Consider the following 22,484-nt stretch of genomic DNA (forward strand, 5'->3'; position numbering starts at 1 on the left):
TTTGCTACTTTCTCTCCCACCCCCACCCTCCTCTCACTTATCTCTCCACCCTTCAGGCTCTCTGCCTGTATTCCTGGTGAAGGGCTTTTGCCCGAAACGTCGATTTTACTGCTCCTCGGATGCTGCCTGAACTGCTGTTCTCTTCCAGCACCACTAATCCAGAAGCAGATATTTAAGATTAAATTCCTGGGAAACAAAAAGAAATTGGTAAAGTAAAGAAATAAACAGTTTAGCATTATAGGCCATCGGAATAAATTAGAACAATAAAGAAGTAAAAACCGCAGGATATCAATCTTACCGACCCTGACCAAGCTGGAACATAGCGTCAAGTAAAACAGTGAATAAAAAGCATTAATAAACTTCACGATCTATCAAGCCAAGTTCCATTCTGGATCCGGCTTGTCCGGGGTCTCAATCAGTTATGATCAAATGACAGCTGTAAAGAGTGTGCTGGAAATGATGGACCAAATCACGTGCATCATACTTTGGAAGTGGCAGTGAGCAAAGCAATTGGGCTTCATGATTAGATTCTCTACAGTGTGGAAACAGGCCCTTCCACCCAACAGGTCCACACTGACCCTCCAAAGAGTAACCCTCTGACTAAAGCACCTATTAGCATGGCCAATTCACCCAACCTGCATATCTTTGGTCTGTGGGATGAAACCCACACAGTCACAGGGAGAATGTGTTAACTCCACACAGTCACCCAAGGCTGGAATTGAACTTGGGTCCCCAGTGCTGTGAGGCCACTGAGCCACCATGCTACCCCAATTCATGAGTAGAATTATAGTGTAGAAAAGAAAAGTGGTGTAGAACCAGTACCAGGTTCAGGTTAGGCTGTAGTGAGGATACTGTGTTCAGTTCTAGCCATCACACCTGAAGAAAGATGAGAGGGTTCCTGAGAGGGTGCCAAGGAGAGTGACTAGAATGGTTACAGGAATGAAAGATTTAACAATGAGATTAGGTTGGATATCTGGGTTTGTCCTCCTAGGAGTAAAGGAGGCTAAGGGGTGACTTAATCAAGGTGTACAGGATTATAAACAGTATTTGTAAGACAGACATGGAAAAGCTGTTCTCTCTCACTGATGGTACAACAGGGAACTGGTTCAAAGTCTTGAGTAAGATATAAATTCTGTAAAATGGCAGCATGGTGGCTCAGTGGTTAGCACTGCTACCTCACAGCGCCAGGGATCTGGGTTTGATTCCAGCCTTAGGCGACTGTCTGTGTGGAGTTTATACATTCTCCCCATGTCTGTGTGAGCTTCCTCCCACAGTCGAAAGATGTGCAGGTAAGGTGAATTGGCCAGGCTAAATTGTCCATAGTGTCAGGGACGTGCGGGTTAGGTGCATTAGTTAAGGGTAAATATTGAGCAATAGGGTAGGGGAATGGGTCTGGGTGGGTTACTCTTCGGAGGGTTGGTGTGGACTTGTTGAGCCAAAGGGCCTGTTTCCACACTGTAGGGATTCTATGGTATAGGGGAATGTGAAGAAGACTTGCTTAGAGCAGCAAGTGCAAGTAACCTGGAATTTGCAGCTTCTGGCACTGATGGAAGCAGAGACGATGAATAATTGGAACAGAAATTGATTGGGCACCTGAGCAAAATAAATGTAAAACAATGTAGGATAGAATAAAGAGTTGTTACTTAATTGTATTGCTGCATGTCAAACCAGCATGGACATCAATGGGCAGAATGGCCATCTTCTGCATCATAGTGACTCCATGGCTCTGTCAGTCACCATATTGGCAGAGGAATGTATACTCACTGTTTGAGTTTGGGGATTATCTCACCTACAGCCATACATCTCTGCAAACATTCCTGCTCTGTCTGATGTTGCTTCTGTTTCCAAGACAAGTCAGACCGGCCTTTGCGCTGTGGCTGAACCTCAATGCTATGCTATTCAGGGCCCAGGATCAGGTGTTAGTTGACAGGATTCTCCAGAACAAAAGCAAACAACAACAAATCCATAAGATTTCCTAACCCAAATGCTAACCCTAATCATAACCCTTTGGAGGGCTGCCCATTTCTCCAACCCCTCTCACTCCAATAACCTGGGAATCAGGACCAATCTTCACACAGCTACTCTCAGACTGCTTTACAAAGGAATTTTCCCACTCTGTTCTCAGTAAGAGAGCCAGTGTTAAAGCCAACACCATGTCCCATGCTGTTCTCACCTGCAGTATGAGTTATTCTCACGAAGTCTCCAAGGACAGACCCTTCCTCATCTTGTCCAATGCTCGCCGTTTGCGATCCTTGTGCAGCGAGAGACGAAGAGAGAGAGAGAGAGAGAGACGGAGAAAACGTTCAGGAATTACATAAGATCCAGAAAATTGAAGAACCTTTTATCTTTCAGTACACAAAGATATGGAGGAACAGGGAGTGTTGAGGAGGCAGGGAGGCTGCAGAAGGGCTGGCACAGGCTAGGAGAGTGGGAAAAGAAGTGGCAGATGGAATACATTGTGTGAGGTTACGCATTTTGGTCGGAAGAATAGAAATATAGGCTATTTTCTCAATGGGAAAGGCTTCAGTAATCCAAAGTACAAAGGAACTTAGGAGTCCTCGTTCAGGATTCTCGAAAGTTTAACCTGCAGATTCAGCTGGCAGTTGGGTAAATGAAATATTTGCATTCATTTCAAGTGAGCTCAAATACAAGAGCAGGGAAGGCAGCATCCGAGGAGCAGGAGAATCAACGTTTCAGGCCAGAGCCCTTCATCAGGAATCCTGATGAAGGGCTGTGGTCCGAAACGTCAATTTTCCTGCTCCTCGGATGCTGCCTGACTTGCTGTACTTTTCCAGCACCACTCTCTTGACTCTGATCTCCAGCAACTGCAGACGTCATTTTCTCCTACAAGAGCAGGGGTGGACTGCTGAGACTTTATAACGCTCTGGTCAGACCACGTTTGGTATATTATGAACAATTTTGGTCTCAAAATCTATGGAAGGGTTTGCTGTCATTGGAGGAGGGTAGAGCTGGTTTACAAGACTGATCCTGATGATGGACTTGTCATGCTTGTCTTCATTGGTCAGTGCATTCAGTACAGGATTTGGGGGATCATGTTGCAGCTGTCCAGGACTTTTAGAATATTGCATGCAGTTCTGGTTTCCCTGCTGTAGGAGAGATGTTGTTAAACTTGAAAAGGGTGGCATGGTGGCACAGTGATTAGCATTGCTGCCTTGTAGCGTCAGGGACCCAGGTTTGATTCTCATCTCTGGGTGGAGTTTGTACATTATCCTTGCATCTGTGTGGGTTTCCTCTGGGTGCTCTGGTTTCCTCCCACAATCCAAAAGATGTGCAAGTAATATAGGGTAGGGGAATGGGTCTGGGTGGGTTACTTTTCAGAGGGGAGGTGTGGACTTGTTGGGCCGAAGGGCCTTTTTCCATACTGTATGGGATTTAATCTAAAAGATTAACAAAGATGTTGCCAGGGTTAGAGATTTTGAGCAAAAGGGTGGGGCTGAATAGGCTTTTGTCCCTGTCAGGTCCAAGGCTGAGTGGTGACCGTCCATAGATTTATAAAATCATGAGGGTCGTGGATAAGGTAAATAGCCAATATTGTTTTTCCCAGGATAGGGAAGTCCAAAGCTTGAATGTAGTGTCTGTAATGCGGTCAGCCTGATGAACTCATAGAATTTGACTTTCCTGATGGGAGCTGTTAATCTGCTCCAATCAGAGAGCACTGGCTGACAGATCAGAACAAGGGTATCTGCCTCTCTTCTGCGGTTACGTTGGGGTCCGGGTGTCCTTGGAGAAGGAGCACGCGGTGTCGACCAACACCCTGGAGTTGTTCAGGGAGAGGTGGGCGCCGCAGGGAGTGGAGTGCATCATTTCTCCCTCCAACTCTATTTTGATTTAGTCCCTACCCTCCCCTTCACTGTTTTTGATCACACAGCACTGCCCTTTGATGTGAAGGGCAGTGTTTGTCACTGGCCACCCGGGTGTTTTCCTATCTTCCTGGTGGTGGAAATTGAATAAAGATTTGTGCACTTTGTGTCTTTCACTGTGTCTCACACCTGCACACACCACACACCATGGGTGCTGGGGAAAAAATAAGCACTACCGCACTTAGGTGGTAGTGTGGGGGTAAATATAAAAAAGGAAAAAAAAATAATCAGGGGATTGTCAGGTGGTAGTGTGGGAAGAAAAAAAAAGAAAAAACAAAAAAAGAAGAAAAAAAAACAGACCAAGGGTGTCAGAGTCCTTGTTCATTTTGAGAACTGGCTCTGAGGGAGCTGGAGAAAGTGAGGTCTGCAGATGCTGGAGATCAGAGCTGGAAATGTGTTGCTGGAAAAGCGCAGCAGGTCAGGCAGCATCCAAGGAATAGGAGAATCGACGTTTCGGGCATAAGCCATTCCTGAAGAAGGGCTTATGCCCGAAACGTCGATTCTCCTGTTCCCTGGATGCTGCCTGACCTGCTGCGCTTTTCCAGCAACACATTTTCAGCTCTGAGGGAGCTGGACCATGTGAAGGATTATTCATGTATAAATACAGGGCGAATTAGTGATGGGATACCAGTCTCTGGAGTTACTTCAGTGGTGACCAGAGGAAAGCATACTCCTCAAATAATTCACTTGCAAGTGTCATTTTTGATTGGGGTAAGCATTTCTGGCATCATAGAATAGAATCCCAAAAGTGTGGAAACAGGCCATTTTGCCCAACACGTCCACACTGATCCTCTGAAGAATAACCCACCCAGAACCATTCCCCCACCCTAATAGCCTACATTTCCCTTAACTAATGCATCTAACCTACACATCCCTGAACACTATGGGCAGTTTAGCATGGCCAATTCACTTAATATACTCATGTTTGGATTGTGGGAGAAAACCCACGCAGACATGAGGAAAATGTACAAACTCCACACAGGCAGTCGCCCGAGGCTGGAATTGAACCCAGGTACCTCACGCTGTGAGACAGCAAGGCTAACCATTGAGCCACCGTGCCACCCCTATCATTCAAATGGTGCTCCCCAGCTCAGTCAGCCTGGCGAGGGTGCCCACTCCCATCGGAATACCCTGCAACTCATATGTTCCATAGAATCCCTACATCGTGGAAGCCAGCCATTTGGCACATCAAGTCCACACTAACCCTCCAAAGAACTTCCCACCTAACCCTGCAATTCCCATGGCTTATCCACTTAGCCATTACTTGGAATCCATCAAGCCATTACATGGAAGCTTGACTCGTTCAATCTTGTCATCGAAGACTGAGGCCAGTATGTGGAAAGAAAGCATTACTTTTTCTGGGAAATGACATTGGGCAGATATAAAGCAATGAGCAAGTCTGACAACTTGTGGACCCACAGCTTTTTTGGTTATTAGGAGTCTACCTTTCCCTGAGGCACCAGATATTAAAACCTTTCAAATGTTGACAGATTTAGTTAAGGAATATTATGAACTCAAGTCTCCTTTAATTCTCAGGTGCTATTGGTTTTACTGGGAACTTTGATAGCCAGGGGAATCTGTATTATGATTGTGGATTAGATCAAGATGACTGGCAGAGGTATGTGACTTTGGTTCAACACTTAATGAGCTGCCGAGAGACATTTTGGCTTGGGAATTAATGATGTAACCATGCAAAACCCCCATTAGCTGAAACCCAACCAAACTTCAAACATTCATTGTATCTGCCATTGGAAAATGCAGCAAGTGGAATTGGATGGCATGGGATCAGGGATATGCAGCCAAGACAACCGCCTGTGTGACTGCCACAAGATCCACCGCTGCCGAAACAACCACAAAGTGTATCCAGCACGTCATGTCCCGTCCCCCCCCCCGCAGTTGCCACCATCTCAGAACACCACTGGCAACATCGTGTACATCACTTCTGTCCCCACATATGTCACCGGAGGCACGACTTTCGGCCCCCTGACTCCCAGGGTGAGTATCACGTCTGCTGCTAATGTCACCCACAACACCATAACCACACCCCCCCCTCCAGAGACAGTCTCTGCCCCCATTCCCAACACCAGCCCCACACCAGGTAATTTGTGGATCAACCTCTACACCGCTGAAACCAGATGCCGACTCGTGGACACTCCTTCAACTACCCCCTCGACCATGACCTCACCTCTCATCACCTAACCATTATCTCCCAAACCATCGTCAACCTCATCATCCCAGGGAATTTCCCACCAACAGCATCCAGTCTCATAGTCCGGACACCCTGCACCACCCGGTTCTACCTCCTATCCAAAATTCACAAACCTGACTGCCCCAGTCAACCCATCATCTCAGCCTGCCCCTGCCTCACTGAACTTATCTCTGCCTACCTTGACACTGTCCTGTCCCCCTTGGTCCAGGATCTCTCCACATAGGTTCAGGACACCACCCACATCCTCTACCTCCTCCATGGCTTTTGTTTCCCTGGCCTCCAAAGTCTCATCTTCACCGTGAACATTCAGTCCCTGTACACATCTATCTGCCATGATGAAGACCTCTAAGCCCTCCATTTCTTCCTCTCCCTCCGACCCAACAGTACCCTTCCACTGACACACTCATTCGATTGGCTGAGCAGGTCTTCACCCTCAACAATTTCTCTTTCAAACCAAAGGGGTTTCGTCCAGACCAAAGGGGTAGCCATGGACACCTGCCTTTTCGTCGGGTACGTGAACCAGTCTATCTTCCATAGGTACACTGGCACCATTCCCCACCTTTTCATCTGCTACATCGATGACTATCGGCACCACCACGTGCTCCCACGAGGAGGTTGAACAGGTCATCAACTTCACATACACCTTCCACCCCGATCTCAAGTTCACCTGGACCATCTCAGACACGTGCCTCCCCTTCTTGCACCTCTCCATCTCCATTTCCGGCGACTGACTCAACACGGACATCTATTTCAAACTGACCAACTCCCACAGCTACCTGGACTACACCTCCTCCCTCCCTGCCTCCTGTAAAAATGCCATCCCTTATTCCCAATTCCTCCACCTCTGCCACATCTGCTCCCAGGAGGACCAATTCCACAATAGAACATCCTAGAGGGCCTCCATCTTCAATGACCGCAATTTCCCCTCCCACGTGGTCAATGATGCACTCCAGAGCAATTCCTCCACTTCCCGCACATCTGCCCCTGAACCCCACTCTCCAATCACAACAAGGACAGAACCCCCTTGGTCCTCAACTTCCACCCCATCAACCTCTGGATACATCGCATCATCCTTCGCCATTTCTGCCATCCACAAGCAGACCCCACACCAGGGATATGTTTTCCTCCTCACCCCGTCTGCATTCTAAAGAGACCATTCCCTCCATGACTCCCTTGTTAGGCACCCCACCCACCCTCCCCTCCTGGCACCTTCCCTTACCACCGCAAGAAGTGCAAAACCTGTGCCCACACCTCACCCCTCATCCAAGGCCCCAAAGGATCCTTCCACATTCGACAGAGATTTACCTGCACTTCCACACATGTCATTTATTGTGTCCTTTGCTGTCAATGCAGTCTCATCTACATTGGGGAGACAGGATGCCAACTTGCAGAATGTTTCAGAGAACATCTCTGGGATTCATGCACTAAAGAACCCCACTGCCCCATGGCCAAACATTTTAACAACCCCCCTCCCACTCTGCCAATGACATACAAGTCCTGGGCATCCTCCACTGCCAAACTCTAGCCAAACAACGCCTGGAGGAAGAACGCCTCATCTTCCACCTTCGGACCCTCCAACCACACGGGATCAATGTAGATTTCACCAGTTTCCCCATTTCCTCTCTCCCCACTTTATCCCAGATCCAAACTTCCAGCTCGGCACCGCCCTCTTGAACTGTCCTACCTGTCCATCTTCCTTCCCACCTATCCACCCCACCCTCCTCCCAACCTATTACCTTCACCTCTCATCTTCATCTCCCTATTACATTCTCAGCTACCTTCCCCTCAGTCCCACCCCTCTCCATTTATCTCTCAGCCCCCTTGGGCCACTCCCCCATTCCTGATGAAGAGCCTATGCTCGAAATGTCGATTTTCCTGCTCCTCGGATGCTGCCTGACGTGCAGTGCTTTTCCAGCGCCACACTCTTCGACTCTGATCTCCAGCATCAGCAGTCCTCACTTTCTCCAATTTGATCTGCCAAATGTCTGGCTTTCACACTGTAGGGATTTGATGGAACATATGAGTTGCAGGGTATTCCAATGGGAGTGGACACCCTCACCAGGCTGACTGAGCTTGGGGAAGACCGTTTAAATGAAGCCAATTGCAGAGTCTCACTCAGGACATATACTTAACAGAGGGATTCTAGATCAGCCCACAGCAAAACCCCAAAACAAAGCCAAGCCAACATTTAAAATTTTCTTCAGGATCTGGCCCAACAAGCCATTGTAGTTGCTGCCAGAATGCGGACATGAAACAGCGAAAGAGTCCCGCTAGACATAAGTCGAGTAAGAGAACTTATAGGCTGCTATCCAGGTGAGTGCACGCTGACGAAAGTCAACTTACATCCATTTGGAACACTTAAATTGCTTAGCAACTCTGAATCAATCAAAATAAACATCTGCTTAAATGGTCATCTGGTTCTAATGGAGGTCAATACCGGCACATCTGTTTCACTGACCTCATAAACAGTCTTTAACAAAATTCACTCTGGACCCCAACTTTAAGTTAGTGCAAGACCCTGTCTAGACTGAGAACCTATACTAGGGAAACTTTGCACATGAAGGATACAACTTCAGTTCCAGTCTGTTATGAGAAGCAGCTGGTTCAATTAATATTGATTGGAATAAAAGTCTCGAGCCCAAGCTTGATGAGGCGAAATCATTTGTGAAAGATTCAACTAGAGTGACTCGAAACCTTTTGATTAGAAAATGGCTACCTAATTAAATACTTGGAAGTTTCTCAGGAAGATCTAGGATCTATCAAAAGAGCTGAGGCCACTTGCATGCTGACTGGGAATCAAATCCACAATTTTGCCCACTGCCTTTGCTTTATGGGCAAAAATTGACTCAGAAATCAGAAGCTGGAAAGCGAAGGGATCTTCAAACCAGTCCAGTTTGTGGCTTGGGCAGCACTGGTCATACTGATTGTGAAGACCAATGAGTCAGTTCGCTTTAGTGGGATTTTAAACAAATTATAAATTGCTATTCATTAAAACAAATAATAAACTGCTGGATAAATACCCACTCTCTTGCGTAAAGGATTTAAATGCAAAGCTGACAGGGAGCACTGTTCTTCACAAAGCTGGACATGAGCCAAGTGTACTTGCAATTGTGGTTAGATGAGGATTCCATCGTTGATATCCATTAGAGTTGGTATACATTTCTGCCATTTGGGATATCATCACCCTGTGCTGGATGATAGAGAATATTTTACAAGGTCCACTCCAGGTCACCATTTATCTGGATGACATGCTAATGACAGGGAAGACCAATAATGAGCACTTAGATAACTTGGACAGAGTCCTTAGTCATTTCTCCCAGGTGGGCTTACACTTTAGAAGCGAAAACTGTGTGTTCTAGGAACACAAAGTGACATACTTGGGCTATAGAGTCAACAAGATCTAGCTACACCCGTTGGAAGGTAAAGTGAGGGTGATCAAAGGTGTCCGGCCTCCCACATCTGTACTGGAGGTAAGGTATTTCCTTGGACTGGTGAATTATTATGGAAAGTTCACACATGACCTGGCCTTCATCCTGGCACCTTTGCATCAATTCTTAAAAAAAAGTCAGCATTGGAAATTGTCTCCTGGGAAAGTCATATCTTTCACAGAAGTGAGGAAACAGCTGTCATCCTCTAATGTGTTGGCACGCCATGACCCAAGCAAGATCTGGTATTGACCTACAATGCCTCCATGTACAGCTTTGGGGTAGTATTAGCTCTTAGGTGCTCAATGGAGAGGAACACCCAATAGCATATGCCGCTAGGACTTTGGCTAATGCAGAGTATAAATACGCCCAAATAGAGAAAGGAGGCTTGGCAGTCATATTTGGAGTCAGGATCTTCCACAAATACCTTTACGGATGTAAGTTTGTAATAATAGCAGACCACAAAGCCGTTTTGGGTCTGTTTAAAGAGGACAGGGCAGTGCCGCCCATAGCTTCAGGCCGAATTCAGCAGTTGGCTCCAATACTCAGTGCACACAATTGTAAATTGGAACACTGTCTGTGAGGCAGGTAGGATTGAGCTGCCTCATCCAATGGTACTGCCACTGAAAGAGTCCGTAATGATTTTTTAATTTTCTGGACACACTTCTCGCCACAACTGACAATATCAGACTTTGGACACAGAAACATCTGATCCAGGCAAAACAGAAACAGCTGGTGGCGATGGGGAAAACCAAAGGGCCATCACTACCAGAACCAAAACGTCTATAGAGCTGGAGAGACCAGACCACAGTAGAGATGGTATATTATTTTGAGGAGCAAGTGTGATTGTCCCAAGTAAAGGCTGCCACCAGATACTGAAATCCATCAAGATCATCCAGGCATTTTTAAAATGAAGATGTTGGCAAGAACTTACATCTGGTGGCCAAGACTGAATGCAGACATAGTCACATTGGTAGGGCAGTGCCCAGAGTCGCAGCAAGGACAGCAATTACAGCCAGCAGCTGCATCACATTCACACAAATAGCCAGGTAAATGCTGGACTCGATTACACATTATCTATGCAGGTCCGTTCGTGGGCTCAATGTTCTTAGTCATTGTGGACTCCCACTCAAAATCACTGGACATGCACAGAGTTCATTCATCAAACACAGGGATGATAAAAGAAACTGTACACATATGTTGCAATGCACAGAGTCCCAGAGGTGTTGGTCACAGATAATGGGCCATCACTGACCAGCAGGGAATTTGAGTATTTCTTAAAATTGAATAGTATTTGACATATAAGGATATCTCCATCCCATTCATCTTATGCTCTGGCAAAAAGAGCTGTCCAAACTTTGAAAGCAGGCTTAAAGAAACAGCCATCAGCTTTACAAGATACCAAACTGTCCCGGTTCCCATTTGACTGCAGGACCACCCCACATGCAATTAAAGGATAGCCACAATAGAGTTGCTATTGGGGAGAAGACTTCGCTCCAGTTTGGTGCAGGAACCACAGGAATGGCCCTGTATGGGTAACAGGCATTGTTGACTCGAGGTCAGGTCCAGTGATGTGTAAAATTCAATGAAGTGCAACGACCCGATGACACACATGGACCATATGAAAGTTGTAAACTTTGAAATGGTGTGGGGAGCAAAATGCACCCGGTTCTTCGATACTGTTCCAGATCCCATTGGTTCTCCCTTTCGGACAAGCGTTGAAGATACCTTAAAATCTGAGATGGACATGGCAGATGTTGCCACCTCAACGCCTTTGCCATTTGAAGAAGAGAATCAATTTTTTCAAGATACTCTGGCCGCGAGAGTCAAGATACTATGCGTTACCCGCTGCCCATATCAGAGGCAGAAATGAAGGATCCTGAGCCAGTGCTAAAATGCCCCAGAAGGAGCTACAAAAAAGAAAAAAAAAGAACCAGCCTATGTCCTCGGACTTAGAGAGGGCGGGATGTTGTGATTGTAACGAAGTCAGCCAGGTGGACTCATAGAATATGAGTTCCCTGATTGGAGCTATTAATCTCGTTCAGTCAGAGGTCCCTGGCTGACAGGTATAAACAGGTTCTGTTCATTCTGAGAGCTGACTCTGAGGAAGCTGGATCAGTGTCAAGGTCTCTCCACGTGCACATAAATGGCATTTGCAGCTTCACTTTCTCCATCAGCCTACTATGAGGAACCTTAACAAACGCCTTACTGAATTCCAAAGTGTATGACATCTACAGCCCTTCCCTCATCAATCAACTTTGTCATTTCCTCAAAGAATTCTATTCCGTTGGTAAGACATGACCTTCCCTGCACAAAACCATGTTGCCTATCACTGATAAACCCATTTTCTTCCAAACGTAAATAGATCCTATCCTTCAGTATCTTCTCCAGCAGCTTCCCTACCACTGATGTCAGGCTCACCGGTCTATAATTACCTGGATTATCCTTGCTACCCTTCTTAAACAAGGGGACCACATTAGCAATTCTCCAGTCCTCTGGAACCTCATCCGTGTTCAAAGATGCTGCAAAGGTACCTGTTAAGGCCCCAGTAATTTCCTCTCTCACTTCCCTCAGTAACCTGGGATACATCCCATCCAGACTTGGGGACTTGTTCACCTTAATGCCTTTTAGAATACCCAACACTTCCTCCCTCCTTATGCCAACGTGACCTAGAGTAATCAAACATCTATCCCTAACGTTAACATTCACCATGTCCCTCTCCACAGTGAATACCGATGCAAAGTACTCATTAAGAATCTCACCCATTTTCTCTGACTCCATGCAGAACTTTCCTCCTTTGTTGTTGAGTGGGTCAACCATTTCTCTAGTTACCCTCTTGGTCCCTAATATGAATAAAAGGATTTGGGATTTTCCTTAACCCTATTTGCCAAAGATATTTCATGGCCCCTTTTAGCCCTCTTAATTCCTCCTTTCAGATTGGTCCTACTTTCCCGATGGAGAAAGTGAGGTCTGCAGATGCTGGAGATCAAAGTTGAAACTTTATTGCTGGAACAGCACAGCAGGTCAGGCAGCATCCAGGGAACAGGAGATTCGACGTTTCGGGCACAGGCCCTACTTTCCCGATATCCTTCCAAAGCTTTGTCTACTTTTGCCCATAATAATGTGTTTCAATTTATTTTTTTGCCAAGGGGTGTGTTTATGGGATGTTATTGGATTGGAGCAGTTCCTTTGTTAAGTTGTTGTATAAGTTGGTCAGTTAAGTTTTCTGATAGTTGTTATTCTAAATTCTATTTTATTGTGTGTGTTTCAACTGTAATGTTTAAATAAATTCTGTTTTCCTTAAAGCTGAATGGTTTGACCAACAACATCACACCTGGAATATCCACTTCACATCTGCCTTTAAAATAAGAAAAGTTAGGGCCTAGGTTACCTTCTTAAAATATTTTGAGGGGTCTGGCCTGTTCTATAACACAAATCAAGCTGTTTGCTATCTCCCCAGTAACAGACACAGGTCCACCCTGGGCAGCAGAGTTCCCATCACTAGTCTTTTACGCACTTCACTTTGTCAATGTCCTAGAGCCAGTCACTGAGCTGATCCGCTCTGTACATCTCCCAAACACTGATCACGGGGACACTCAATTCCAACACCTTCTGTCCTCATGGCTGACTATTTCGGAAGTGACTGACTGATTGCCTCACCTTGACCGATGACTCTGGGATGGGGTCCCATGGAACACATGCTCCTGTTAGAAACAGATACACAGTTAGGATCCTGTCTGTAAACACGAACCAACATTGACATTTCATGATGGTCATTCAAAACCAGGGGGAGTCGGGAGGCTCTGTAATCATGAATTATCTTCCTCATTCAAACCACAGTATAGCAATCAGATCTCAATGAGTCCATATCATGTACAAAACATGATGTTCACTATGTTTCATTTCTCTCTGACTCTTTTCTTCTCTAATTTGTATCTCTCAACCTTTCCCTCCTTTCTCCTCTCTCTTTATGTTTTAGAATGAAAGTAATTCTAAATATAAGAGGACTAACAGCACATTGAGCTGACAATGTTGAAAAAAGTGTCTGGTATTGGATTGTTCAGTCTGTTTCTCTAGTTGGTTCTGGAATATCACTGGGAAAATCGGACTTTATTGCCCCAATATCCTTGCCCCTTGAGAAGGTGATGATGAGCTTCCTGTCAAACAATTCCAGTTACAGCAGTGTAGTTCCAGCCACCCACAATGCCGTTAGGAAGTTCCAGGATATTGTCTCAGCAACATCGAGGAACAGCAATATATTTCCAGGTCAGGAGGACAGTGGCTTCGGAAGGGAAATTGCAGGCGGTCATATTCCCATGCATCTATTGCCCTTGTCCTTCTACAGGGGAATAATCATGGGTTTGGAAGGTGCTACCTAAAGAGTCTTGGTGAGTGACATATAAATGTTACGCCCTGCTGCTACTGAGCATCACTGGTGGAGGAATTGAATGTTTACATTACTGGAATCTCAACCAGTGTTTTGTGATGTTTTCTAAAGGAACAGTGCACAGCTGGAAATGACTGACAGGTTGTAGTGGGGCCCAGCAGCTTACCTTTCTCAGTATTTACCTTTCTCAGGCAGAAATAAGATCATGTCCTCTGGGATCCCTTGTCTCAACGCAAACTCTTTGAACTCTTCAGTGGTCTCCTTCGTAAGGTGCCTTGTCCTTCCTAGGAGACGGACATTGAGTTAAAGATCCAGAAATCAACCTTAGGAAGTGGTGAGTGGAGCAGCTCATGTAAAATCTCTTACCGTACAGGGTCACTGACTTTGAATGGTCCACTCCTTTTGATGTGTTGATCAGGAGAAATGCATATTCTTGGTAGTTTATTTTGATGACTCGAATGTCTGCTGCTTCTGCATAGGCTGTTAAAGAAACACATTAGCTGCTCAATCACTTTCTTGGGTGTGACCCCTTTTCCTTAAAAACTATTATCCACCTCCAATCTCTCTTTCATCTCCAAGGTCATTGCATCCTCTGTTACCTAAGTGCAACCTCAAATTCAACATTATGTTATTTTTCCCATGTACACTGAACACAACAGCTCTATCTCACCACCACATCACTCGCTTCCTCCAGTATCTCTACATTGTCACAATATTTCTCCAACATCCACTACTTGGACAAGCAAAAATGTCCTCCAATTAAATACTAGGAGGTTGTTGTGGTCAATAGAGGCACTTATAGGTAGAGCAAGGAAAGAGGTTCTGCAAAGAATTATTACTATTGCGTTTAGTTCTGGTCACCTCATTGTAGGAAGGGTGTGGAGACTTTGGAGACAATGCAGAAGACATTTACTGGGATGCTGCCTGGATTGGAGAATTTGAGGTACAAGGTGAGGCTAGGAAAACTCTCTGGAGCGGCGGAGGCTGAGGGGAGACTTGATAGAAGTTTATAACATTACGAAATGCATGGATAGGGTTGACAGTCAGAATCTTTTTCCCAGTGTTGAAATAGCTAAAAGTAGGTGGCATACATTTAATGCGAGAGGGGGAAAGATCAAAGGACATGTGAGGTGCACGTTTCTTTACAAAGAGAGTGGTAGGAGTCTGCCAGGGACAGTGGTGGAGGTAGATATGATAGGGGTGTTTAAGGGATCTTCAGATAAGCACATGATTATGCACAGAATGGAGGGAAATGGACCAAGGGCTGACAGAAGGGAAAATTTGTCATCATGTTCAGCACAACATATTCTGTGTTCTACGTTCTAACTAGGCACCAAACTAATAAGCAGAACCTCAAAGACAATTATATCAGAATTAATACCTGAACCACGTACAAATTGGCATTGGGTAAACCAGGTTAGAGGGATGAACGCATGGCTGAAAAACTGGTGTGGGCAAAGTGGGCTCTTGTTTGTGGGGCACTCACACAAATACTGGGGAAAGTGGCCTCTATACCAATGGGATGGTCTATACCTGAAGCATACTAGGTGTTCTTGTGAACTGCATTACTAATAAAGTATAGCAGGTTTTCAACCAAAAAGCAGGCAGTTCAGGTCCAAATTGGGGAAGATGCAGTGAATCAAAATGCAACGAAGGAAGGAATTAATGTGAGAAATGCCAGGAAGAGATAGAGAATTCAGTTATAAGAGCAAATCTCCAGTTAAGATGAGAGGTTATAAAAATAACAAAACTCAAGGTACTGCAATTGAATGCACAGAACACTTGAAACAAAACAGATGAACTAGTAGAGTGGAAAAACAAGACGTGAAAAAGTAGGCTGGAGAAAGAATTCATTGAATGTTTTTGGGACAATTCCTTAGACCAACATGTTATGGCATTAACCAGAGAGCAGCCTACACTAAATCTGGATTTGACCAACAAGATAGTGAAAGGGTTCCTGGATAGCAGTAATCATAAAATGATTGCATTTTTTATACAGTGAAAGGAGAGAAGTGTGGGTCAAGATTACTGTGTTGAATGTTAACAAGGGCACTGAGGGCATGAAAGCAGAACTAACAAATATCAACAGACAATTTAATTTTAGGAATAAGTCAATAGAGATGCAGTGGTAATCATTTAGGGGATATTCCACAAAGTGCAGAATACACACATTCCAACAAACAAGAAAAATTCCAAAGGACAGACCTGCCATCCATAGTTAACTAAAAAAAAGTTAACGATAATATCAACTCAATGAAAATACATAATTCTGTGAAGATCAGGCAGGTCAGAAGATTGACCAAAATTTCAAAAACAGCAAAGAGTTACAAAAAGATTGATTAGGAGAAAGTGAGGACTGCAGATGCTGGAGATCAGAGGTGAAAAATGTGTTGCTGGAAAAGCGCAGCAAGTCTGGCAGCATCCAAGGAGTAGGAGAATCGACGTTTCGGGCATAAGCCTGAAGAAGGGCTTATGCCCCAAAATGTCGATTCTCCTGCTCCTTGGATGCTGCCTGACCTGCTGCGCTTTTCCAGCAACACATTTTTCAGCACAAAAAGATTGATGACAAGGCAAAAATTAAAGTATGAGAGAAAGTTTGCCAAAAATATAAAAACAGGGGTCCGGAAGAGGACTTAAGGAGCCTGCGAAGGAATATATAGTTTAACTGAGTGGGCAAATATCTGACAAATCAAGTGAAAAGTGGGAAAGTGGGAAATAGTTCATTTTAGTAGCAGAATTAAACAAAAGCATATTATCTAAATTATGACAGGTTGCAGAACTCTGAGTTGTAGAGAGATCTGGGTGTTCTAGTGCATGATTCACAGAAGGTTAGTCTGCAGGTACAACAAATAATCAGGTACGCGATTAGAATATTATGTTTTATTGTGAGAGGGATTGAATACAAGTGTAGGGAGTTATATTTCAGTTGTAGAGGGCATTGGTATGATTGCAGGAGTACTGACTACAGTATTGGTTACCATGAAGGATGTTAATGCGTCAAAAGGTTTACTAGACAAATGCCGAGAATGAGCACATTATCTTATGAGGAAAGATTAGACAGGTAATCCTCCGAAGTTTAGAAAAGTCAGAGATGACTTAATTGAGACATATAAGATCCTGCAGTGACTTGACTGGGTGGAATCTGAAAGACCAACCCAACAACGTCCTGGGCCAGAGCATCCACCACAACATCCGCGTGATCTGGGACATGATCTATAATTCCCAGAGGGCTGGTCAGTTGAATGCTTTTCTCTCCCTTGAACATGAAAAGGAGTTCAACAGAGTGGATCATGTGTGTCTGGTTAAGACTTTGTGAGCTTTCAGGTTTGGATGCATTGCGTCGCCCGGATCCAACTTCTGCACACGGAGTGTCCTGTGAAAAGTAACGGGTCCCTGACTATGCCCCACACTTTGTTTTGGTTCATCTGTGGGATGTGGGCATTGCTGACTGGCTGGCATTTATTTCTTGTCCCTAATTGCCCTTGAGATGACGGTGGTGAGTTACCTTCTTGAACCACTGCAGTCCACCTGCTGTGGGTTGACATATAATGCCAGTCAGGAGGAATTCCAGGATTTTAACCCAGTGACAGTAAAGGAACGGCAATATATTTCCAAGTCAGCATAGTGAGTGAGTTGGAGGGGAAGTTGATAGTGATAGTATTTCCATGTATCTGCTGTCCTTGCCCTTCTAGATGGAAGTGGTAGTGGTGATCTTTGGTGAATTTCTGCTGAGCATCAATGATGGAGGGAGTGGTTACTTGTTAATGTAGTGTCAATCAAGTGGGCTATGTTATCCTGGATGGTGTCAAGCTTCTTGAGGATTTTTGGAGCTACACTCATCCAAGCAAGCATGAAGTATTCATGACCTGACCTGTGTCTTGTCAAAGATGAAGAAGCTATGGGAAATCAGGAGATGTTAGTTGCCACAGTATTCGTAGCCTCTGACCTGCTTTTGTAGCCACTGTGTTTATGTGGTGAGTTCAGTTGTGTTTCTGGTCAATGATAACCCCCAGGCTGTTAATATTGGGCTATGCAGTGTTGATAACGTTATTGAATGTCGGTGGTTAGATTGTGTCTTCTTGGTGATGGTCATTTGTGTGGCACAAATGTTACTTGCCATGTGTGCGCAGCATGGACTGCTTCATTGTCTGAGGAGTCATGAATGGTGCCAAATGCTGTGCAACCATCAGCGAATATCCCCACTTCTGACCTTATGATGGAGGGAAGGTTATTGATGAAGCAACTGAAGCTGGTTGGGCCTAGGACACTACCCGGAGGAAATCCTTCAGAGTTGTCCTGCGGCTGAAATGGCTGATCTACAACAACCACAACCATTTTCCGATATGCCAGGTATGACTCCAACCACCTGACAATTTGCCTCCGATACCCATTGATTCCAGTTTTGCTCGGATTACTTGATGCCATACTCAGCAAAATGCAACCTTGATGTTAAGGGCTGTCACTCTCACCTTACCTCTGGAATTCAGCTCTTTTGTCCACATTTGGACCAAGGCTGTAATGAGGTCAGAAGCTGATTGGCCCTGGTGGAACCCAAACTGGGCATCACTGAGCGGATTATTGCTGAGCAGGTGCTAGTGGATAGCACTGTTGATGACACCTTCCATCACTTTACCGATGATCCAGAGTAGACTGATGGCATGGTAATTGCCAGGTTGGATGGGTCTTGTTTTTATGTACAGGACATCCCTGGGCAATTTTCTACATTGTTGGGTAGATAGCAATGTTGTAATTGTACTGGAACAGCTTGTCTAAGAGGTGGCAGGTTCTGGAGTACAGGCCTTCAGTGCTCTTGCCAAAATGTTGTCAGGGTCCATAGCCTTTGTCCCTATCCAGTGTCCCCAGCCTTTTCTCGATACCATGTGGAGTGAATTGAATTGCCTGAAGATTGCTATCTGTAATGCTGTGGACCACTGGAGGAGGTTTAGATGGATCATCCACTTGGCATTTCTGGCTGAAGGTTGCTGTGAAACATTCAGCATTCTCTTGCACTGATGTGCTGGCTCTTCCATCATTGTGAATAGGGATACTTGTGAGTTGTTTATTTGTCCACCACCATTCATGATCGGATGTGGCAGGACTGAGAGCTTAGATCTGATCCGTTGGTTGTGAGATCACTTAACTGTGTCTATCACTTGCTGAGAATGCTGTTTTGCAAGTAGTCCTGGCTTCACGAGGTTTACACTTCATTTTCAGGTATGCCTGACTTTGCCCTTCTGCATTCTCCATTGAATCAGGGTTGATAACCTGGCTTCAGTAATCATTGAGTGGGGGTATGCCAGTCCATGAGGTTACAGATTGTGCTGGAGTACAATTCGGATGCTGTTAATGGCTCACAGCATCTCGTGCATGCCCAGTCGTGAGTTGTTTGATCCATTTGAAGTCTATCCTATTTAGCACGGTGACAGTGACACATAATATGATGGAGGGTATGATCAATGTGAAGGTAGCACTTCTCATAAGGACTTTGTAGTGGTCATTCTTATTGATACTGTCATGGCCAGATGCATCAGCAGCTGACAGATTGGTAAGGATGAGGTCAGGTATGTTTTTACCTCTTGTTGGTTCAGACCCAGTCCAGGAGCTACATCCTTTAGGACCCGATCAGCTCAATCAGCAGCACTGCTGCTGAGCTACTGTTCGCGGTGGACTTTGAAAGCCCCCACTCAGAGTACATTTTGCAACCTTGCCACCCTCAGTATTTATTCCAAGGATTGTTCAAGATTGAGGAGAACTGATTCACCAGCCAAGGGAGAATGGTACGTAGTAATCAGCAGGAGGTTTTCTTACCCATGTTTAACCTGAAGGCATGAGACTTCATGGGGTTCAGAGTCAATGTTGAGGATCCCCAGGGATACTCCCTAATAAATGTATCTCACTGTGCTACTGGGTCCGTCCTGCCCTGTGAGCTGGTGGTGTCTGGGACATTGTCTGTAGGGTATGATTCCGTGAATATGACAATGTCAGGCTGTTGCTTGATTAATCTGTGAGAAACCTCCTCCAATTTTGGCACTAGCCCCCAAATGTTAGTAAGGAGGGCTTTACAGGGTTGGCAGGGCTGTTTCTGCCATTGTCTTTTCTGTTGCCTAGGTCAATGCAAGGTGATCCAGTTGATTTCATTTCTTTGAGACTTTGTAATGATTGGCACAAATCGCTTGCTGGGCCATTTCAGAGGGCAATCCAGAGTCAACCACATTGCTGTGGATCTGGAGTGACATGTAGGCTAGACCAGGTGAGGATGGTGGATTTCCTTCCCTCAAGGACATCAGTGAACCAGATGGGTTTTTCTGAGAATCGACAGTGAGACACCTATCAAGGCTGCACCCGAGCCAGTCAGCTTTATTCTCTGTTTCTGTGCCTCTTGCATAAACGACAGTCAGGTTTAGTTCAGCCTGAGCCTTTCGGCAAACGCTGATGACATGCTCCAATGTTCACAGACCCAGCCAACCTGCAGAGTATGGGCAAGTGTCAGGAGGACTACTCTGCGACATCCTCCGCAAGGATTAACTAAAGCAAGTCCCTGGCAGGTGAAACCCCTGCCCGAGGAGATCTGGTGCTTCATGTAGAGTTCCATTCACCTCCTCCATCCAAGGTGACCACTGGACAGGACTGCTCTAAGTTTTGTCCCGCAGGGCGTGAGTGCTGGTCATAAACCCACTGATAGCTGCCATGTTGTGGTCACCTCGGTCCCTCCCCTGGTTCTGTCATCACCATCCAGAAAAAAACTTGTTGACTTTTTCTGGGACAAGAAGCAATACTGGGTCACCACTGCAGTTCTGAGGTGGGGCAGTGAGGCACTGGTGTACCTTCTCTCGCAGGTAGCAACCTTCCACCTTCAGACCCTGCAGCCATACTTTTACATTGAGCCTCCTTCAACATGGTGCACGCTGAAGACATATTTCTTCCGCCAGGTGTGCGGCCTCCAGTAAGATATGTAAAAACTGTTCATGGAAGACCTGTTCAGCCTCAGGTCTTCTTCCAGGAATCGCCTATCTTCTATGTGGACCTGATCACTGTCTGGGACCTAGTCGGCTCATGCTGGAGCTCTCCCCCTACGGGAGTGACAGCTCTTATCAGGGAGCCGTTGCTCAGGAACAGGTTCCTCCTCCAGCGTGATTTGTACTGGCAGAGGAAGGAAAGAGCTCAGGATGTGGCAATGACCTGAGCCAGGGGCGCACTGATGAAGGAGGAGTAGGCTGTGTAATACCAGTACAGTTGACCGCGAGGGCTTCAGTCCACTTTCGGTTCGTGACCCAGGCTCAGCCAGAGCCTGATGAAACCGAAGCAGTTCAGGCATGCGGTGGGCTTCCAGGTGAATTAACCCCTGTCCACCCGCAACTCAACATCAACCCCGTGCAGCAGACTCTCCCCCTAGTGATGTGGTGCCCCACAATCTGACCCATTTCATGGATACCCACCCAGTGCCCCATGCCCCCAGGTGTTACTTGTTTGGGTTGATGCTGCGCACTGTTCCACTGTTGTGCCTTCACCTGCCTCCCAGACTCATCTTGGCTGGCCATTTTTCCATCCAGCAGTGGAGAATCCCAGTGGAGGGCCTTGTACAAAGGGGTCCTCCCATCTTACATCAGGGATCTGTGGTGGAGAATGCTTCATGCAATCGTAGGCTGAGTATATTCACCGGATGACAGTGAGGCCTGCAGATGCTGGAGACGAGTGTTGAGATTGTGGCGCTGGAACCACACAGCAGATCAGGCAGCATCCGAGGGGCAGGAGAATCGACGTTTCGGGCTGGAGCCCTTCATCAGGAATGGATTCCTGCTGAAGGGTTCCAGCCTGAGGCATCGATTTTCCTGCTCCTCTGATGCTGCCTGACCTGCTGTGCTTTTCCAGCAACACACTCTCAACACTAAATTCACCAGATGCCAGGCCAAGTAATTTTTGTAGCCTGGAAGAGTTGCCAATTCATATCTTTGGTAAATATTTCAATTGGCTGGCCCCTTTTGGTTCCTGAAGGGGCTGCTGTTTAAATTTTGGTTGCATTTCAGACCCATGTTCCTCATTGGCCAAGCAAATCTTATATCCTATTTGTGAACAGTAAGATCACAGAAACAGAGAGTTTGTGATTTGATTGTGTTGATGATTTTTGGGTCACCATTGGCCAGGATACCAGAGAGATCTCCCCTGCCATTTTCCTATTTTAAAGGGTTAGAGGGTGGAGCAGGCAAATCTATGAACCTTCTCATGGCTTTGTTCCTGGGCCTGACCAACATGGCCATTGACAGGTCCAGGCAGCAGACTGAAGAGGGCTCGGCATTACTGACCATCTGCCCTCTTTTGCAATGATGTATGCACTTGGATGTCCCTGAAGAGGGAGTACATGGTGCTCGCTGGCAAGGTCAAGACCTTTCGAGACTGAAGAATGTGAGGGGCCTGGGGTGCACCACTGCCCCAGACTACTTATTTTAATTTAGTGAATCTATGTCTCATTCTCTAAGTTTCCATTTGACTTTTTAAATTGATGTTTGATTTCAATACAGAGTCCCAGTAGACTGTTTTATAATCGTTTTCAACATCTTATTTTAATAAAAGAACAGAGGGAGTTT

At 45.7% G+C, this 22,484-nt stretch overlaps 1 protein-coding gene across 1 annotated transcript in view; it reads right to left on the bottom strand.

Moving 5' to 3' along the window:
- Positions 1-22,484, bottom strand: part of LOC122564692 (protein AMBP-like) — a 40,492-nt gene that overhangs the window by 6,462 nt on the left and 11,546 nt on the right. Inside the window, exons 4-7 of the mRNA XM_043719799.1 lie at positions 14,269-14,382; positions 14,085-14,186; positions 13,176-13,219; positions 2,174-2,251 (exon numbers count right to left, since the gene is read on the bottom strand). Of these exons, the coding sequence (XP_043575734.1) occupies positions 2,192-2,251; positions 13,176-13,219; positions 14,085-14,186; positions 14,269-14,382 (320 nt within the window). The 3' untranslated portion in view covers positions 2,174-2,191. The remainder of the gene's footprint in view (positions 1-2,173; positions 2,252-13,175; positions 13,220-14,084; positions 14,187-14,268; positions 14,383-22,484) is intronic.

This window comes from Chiloscyllium plagiosum, chromosome 30, assembly GCF_004010195.1.
Source record: "Chiloscyllium plagiosum isolate BGI_BamShark_2017 chromosome 30, ASM401019v2, whole genome shotgun sequence".
Taxonomy (NCBI): Eukaryota; Metazoa; Chordata; class Chondrichthyes; order Orectolobiformes; family Hemiscylliidae; genus Chiloscyllium; species Chiloscyllium plagiosum.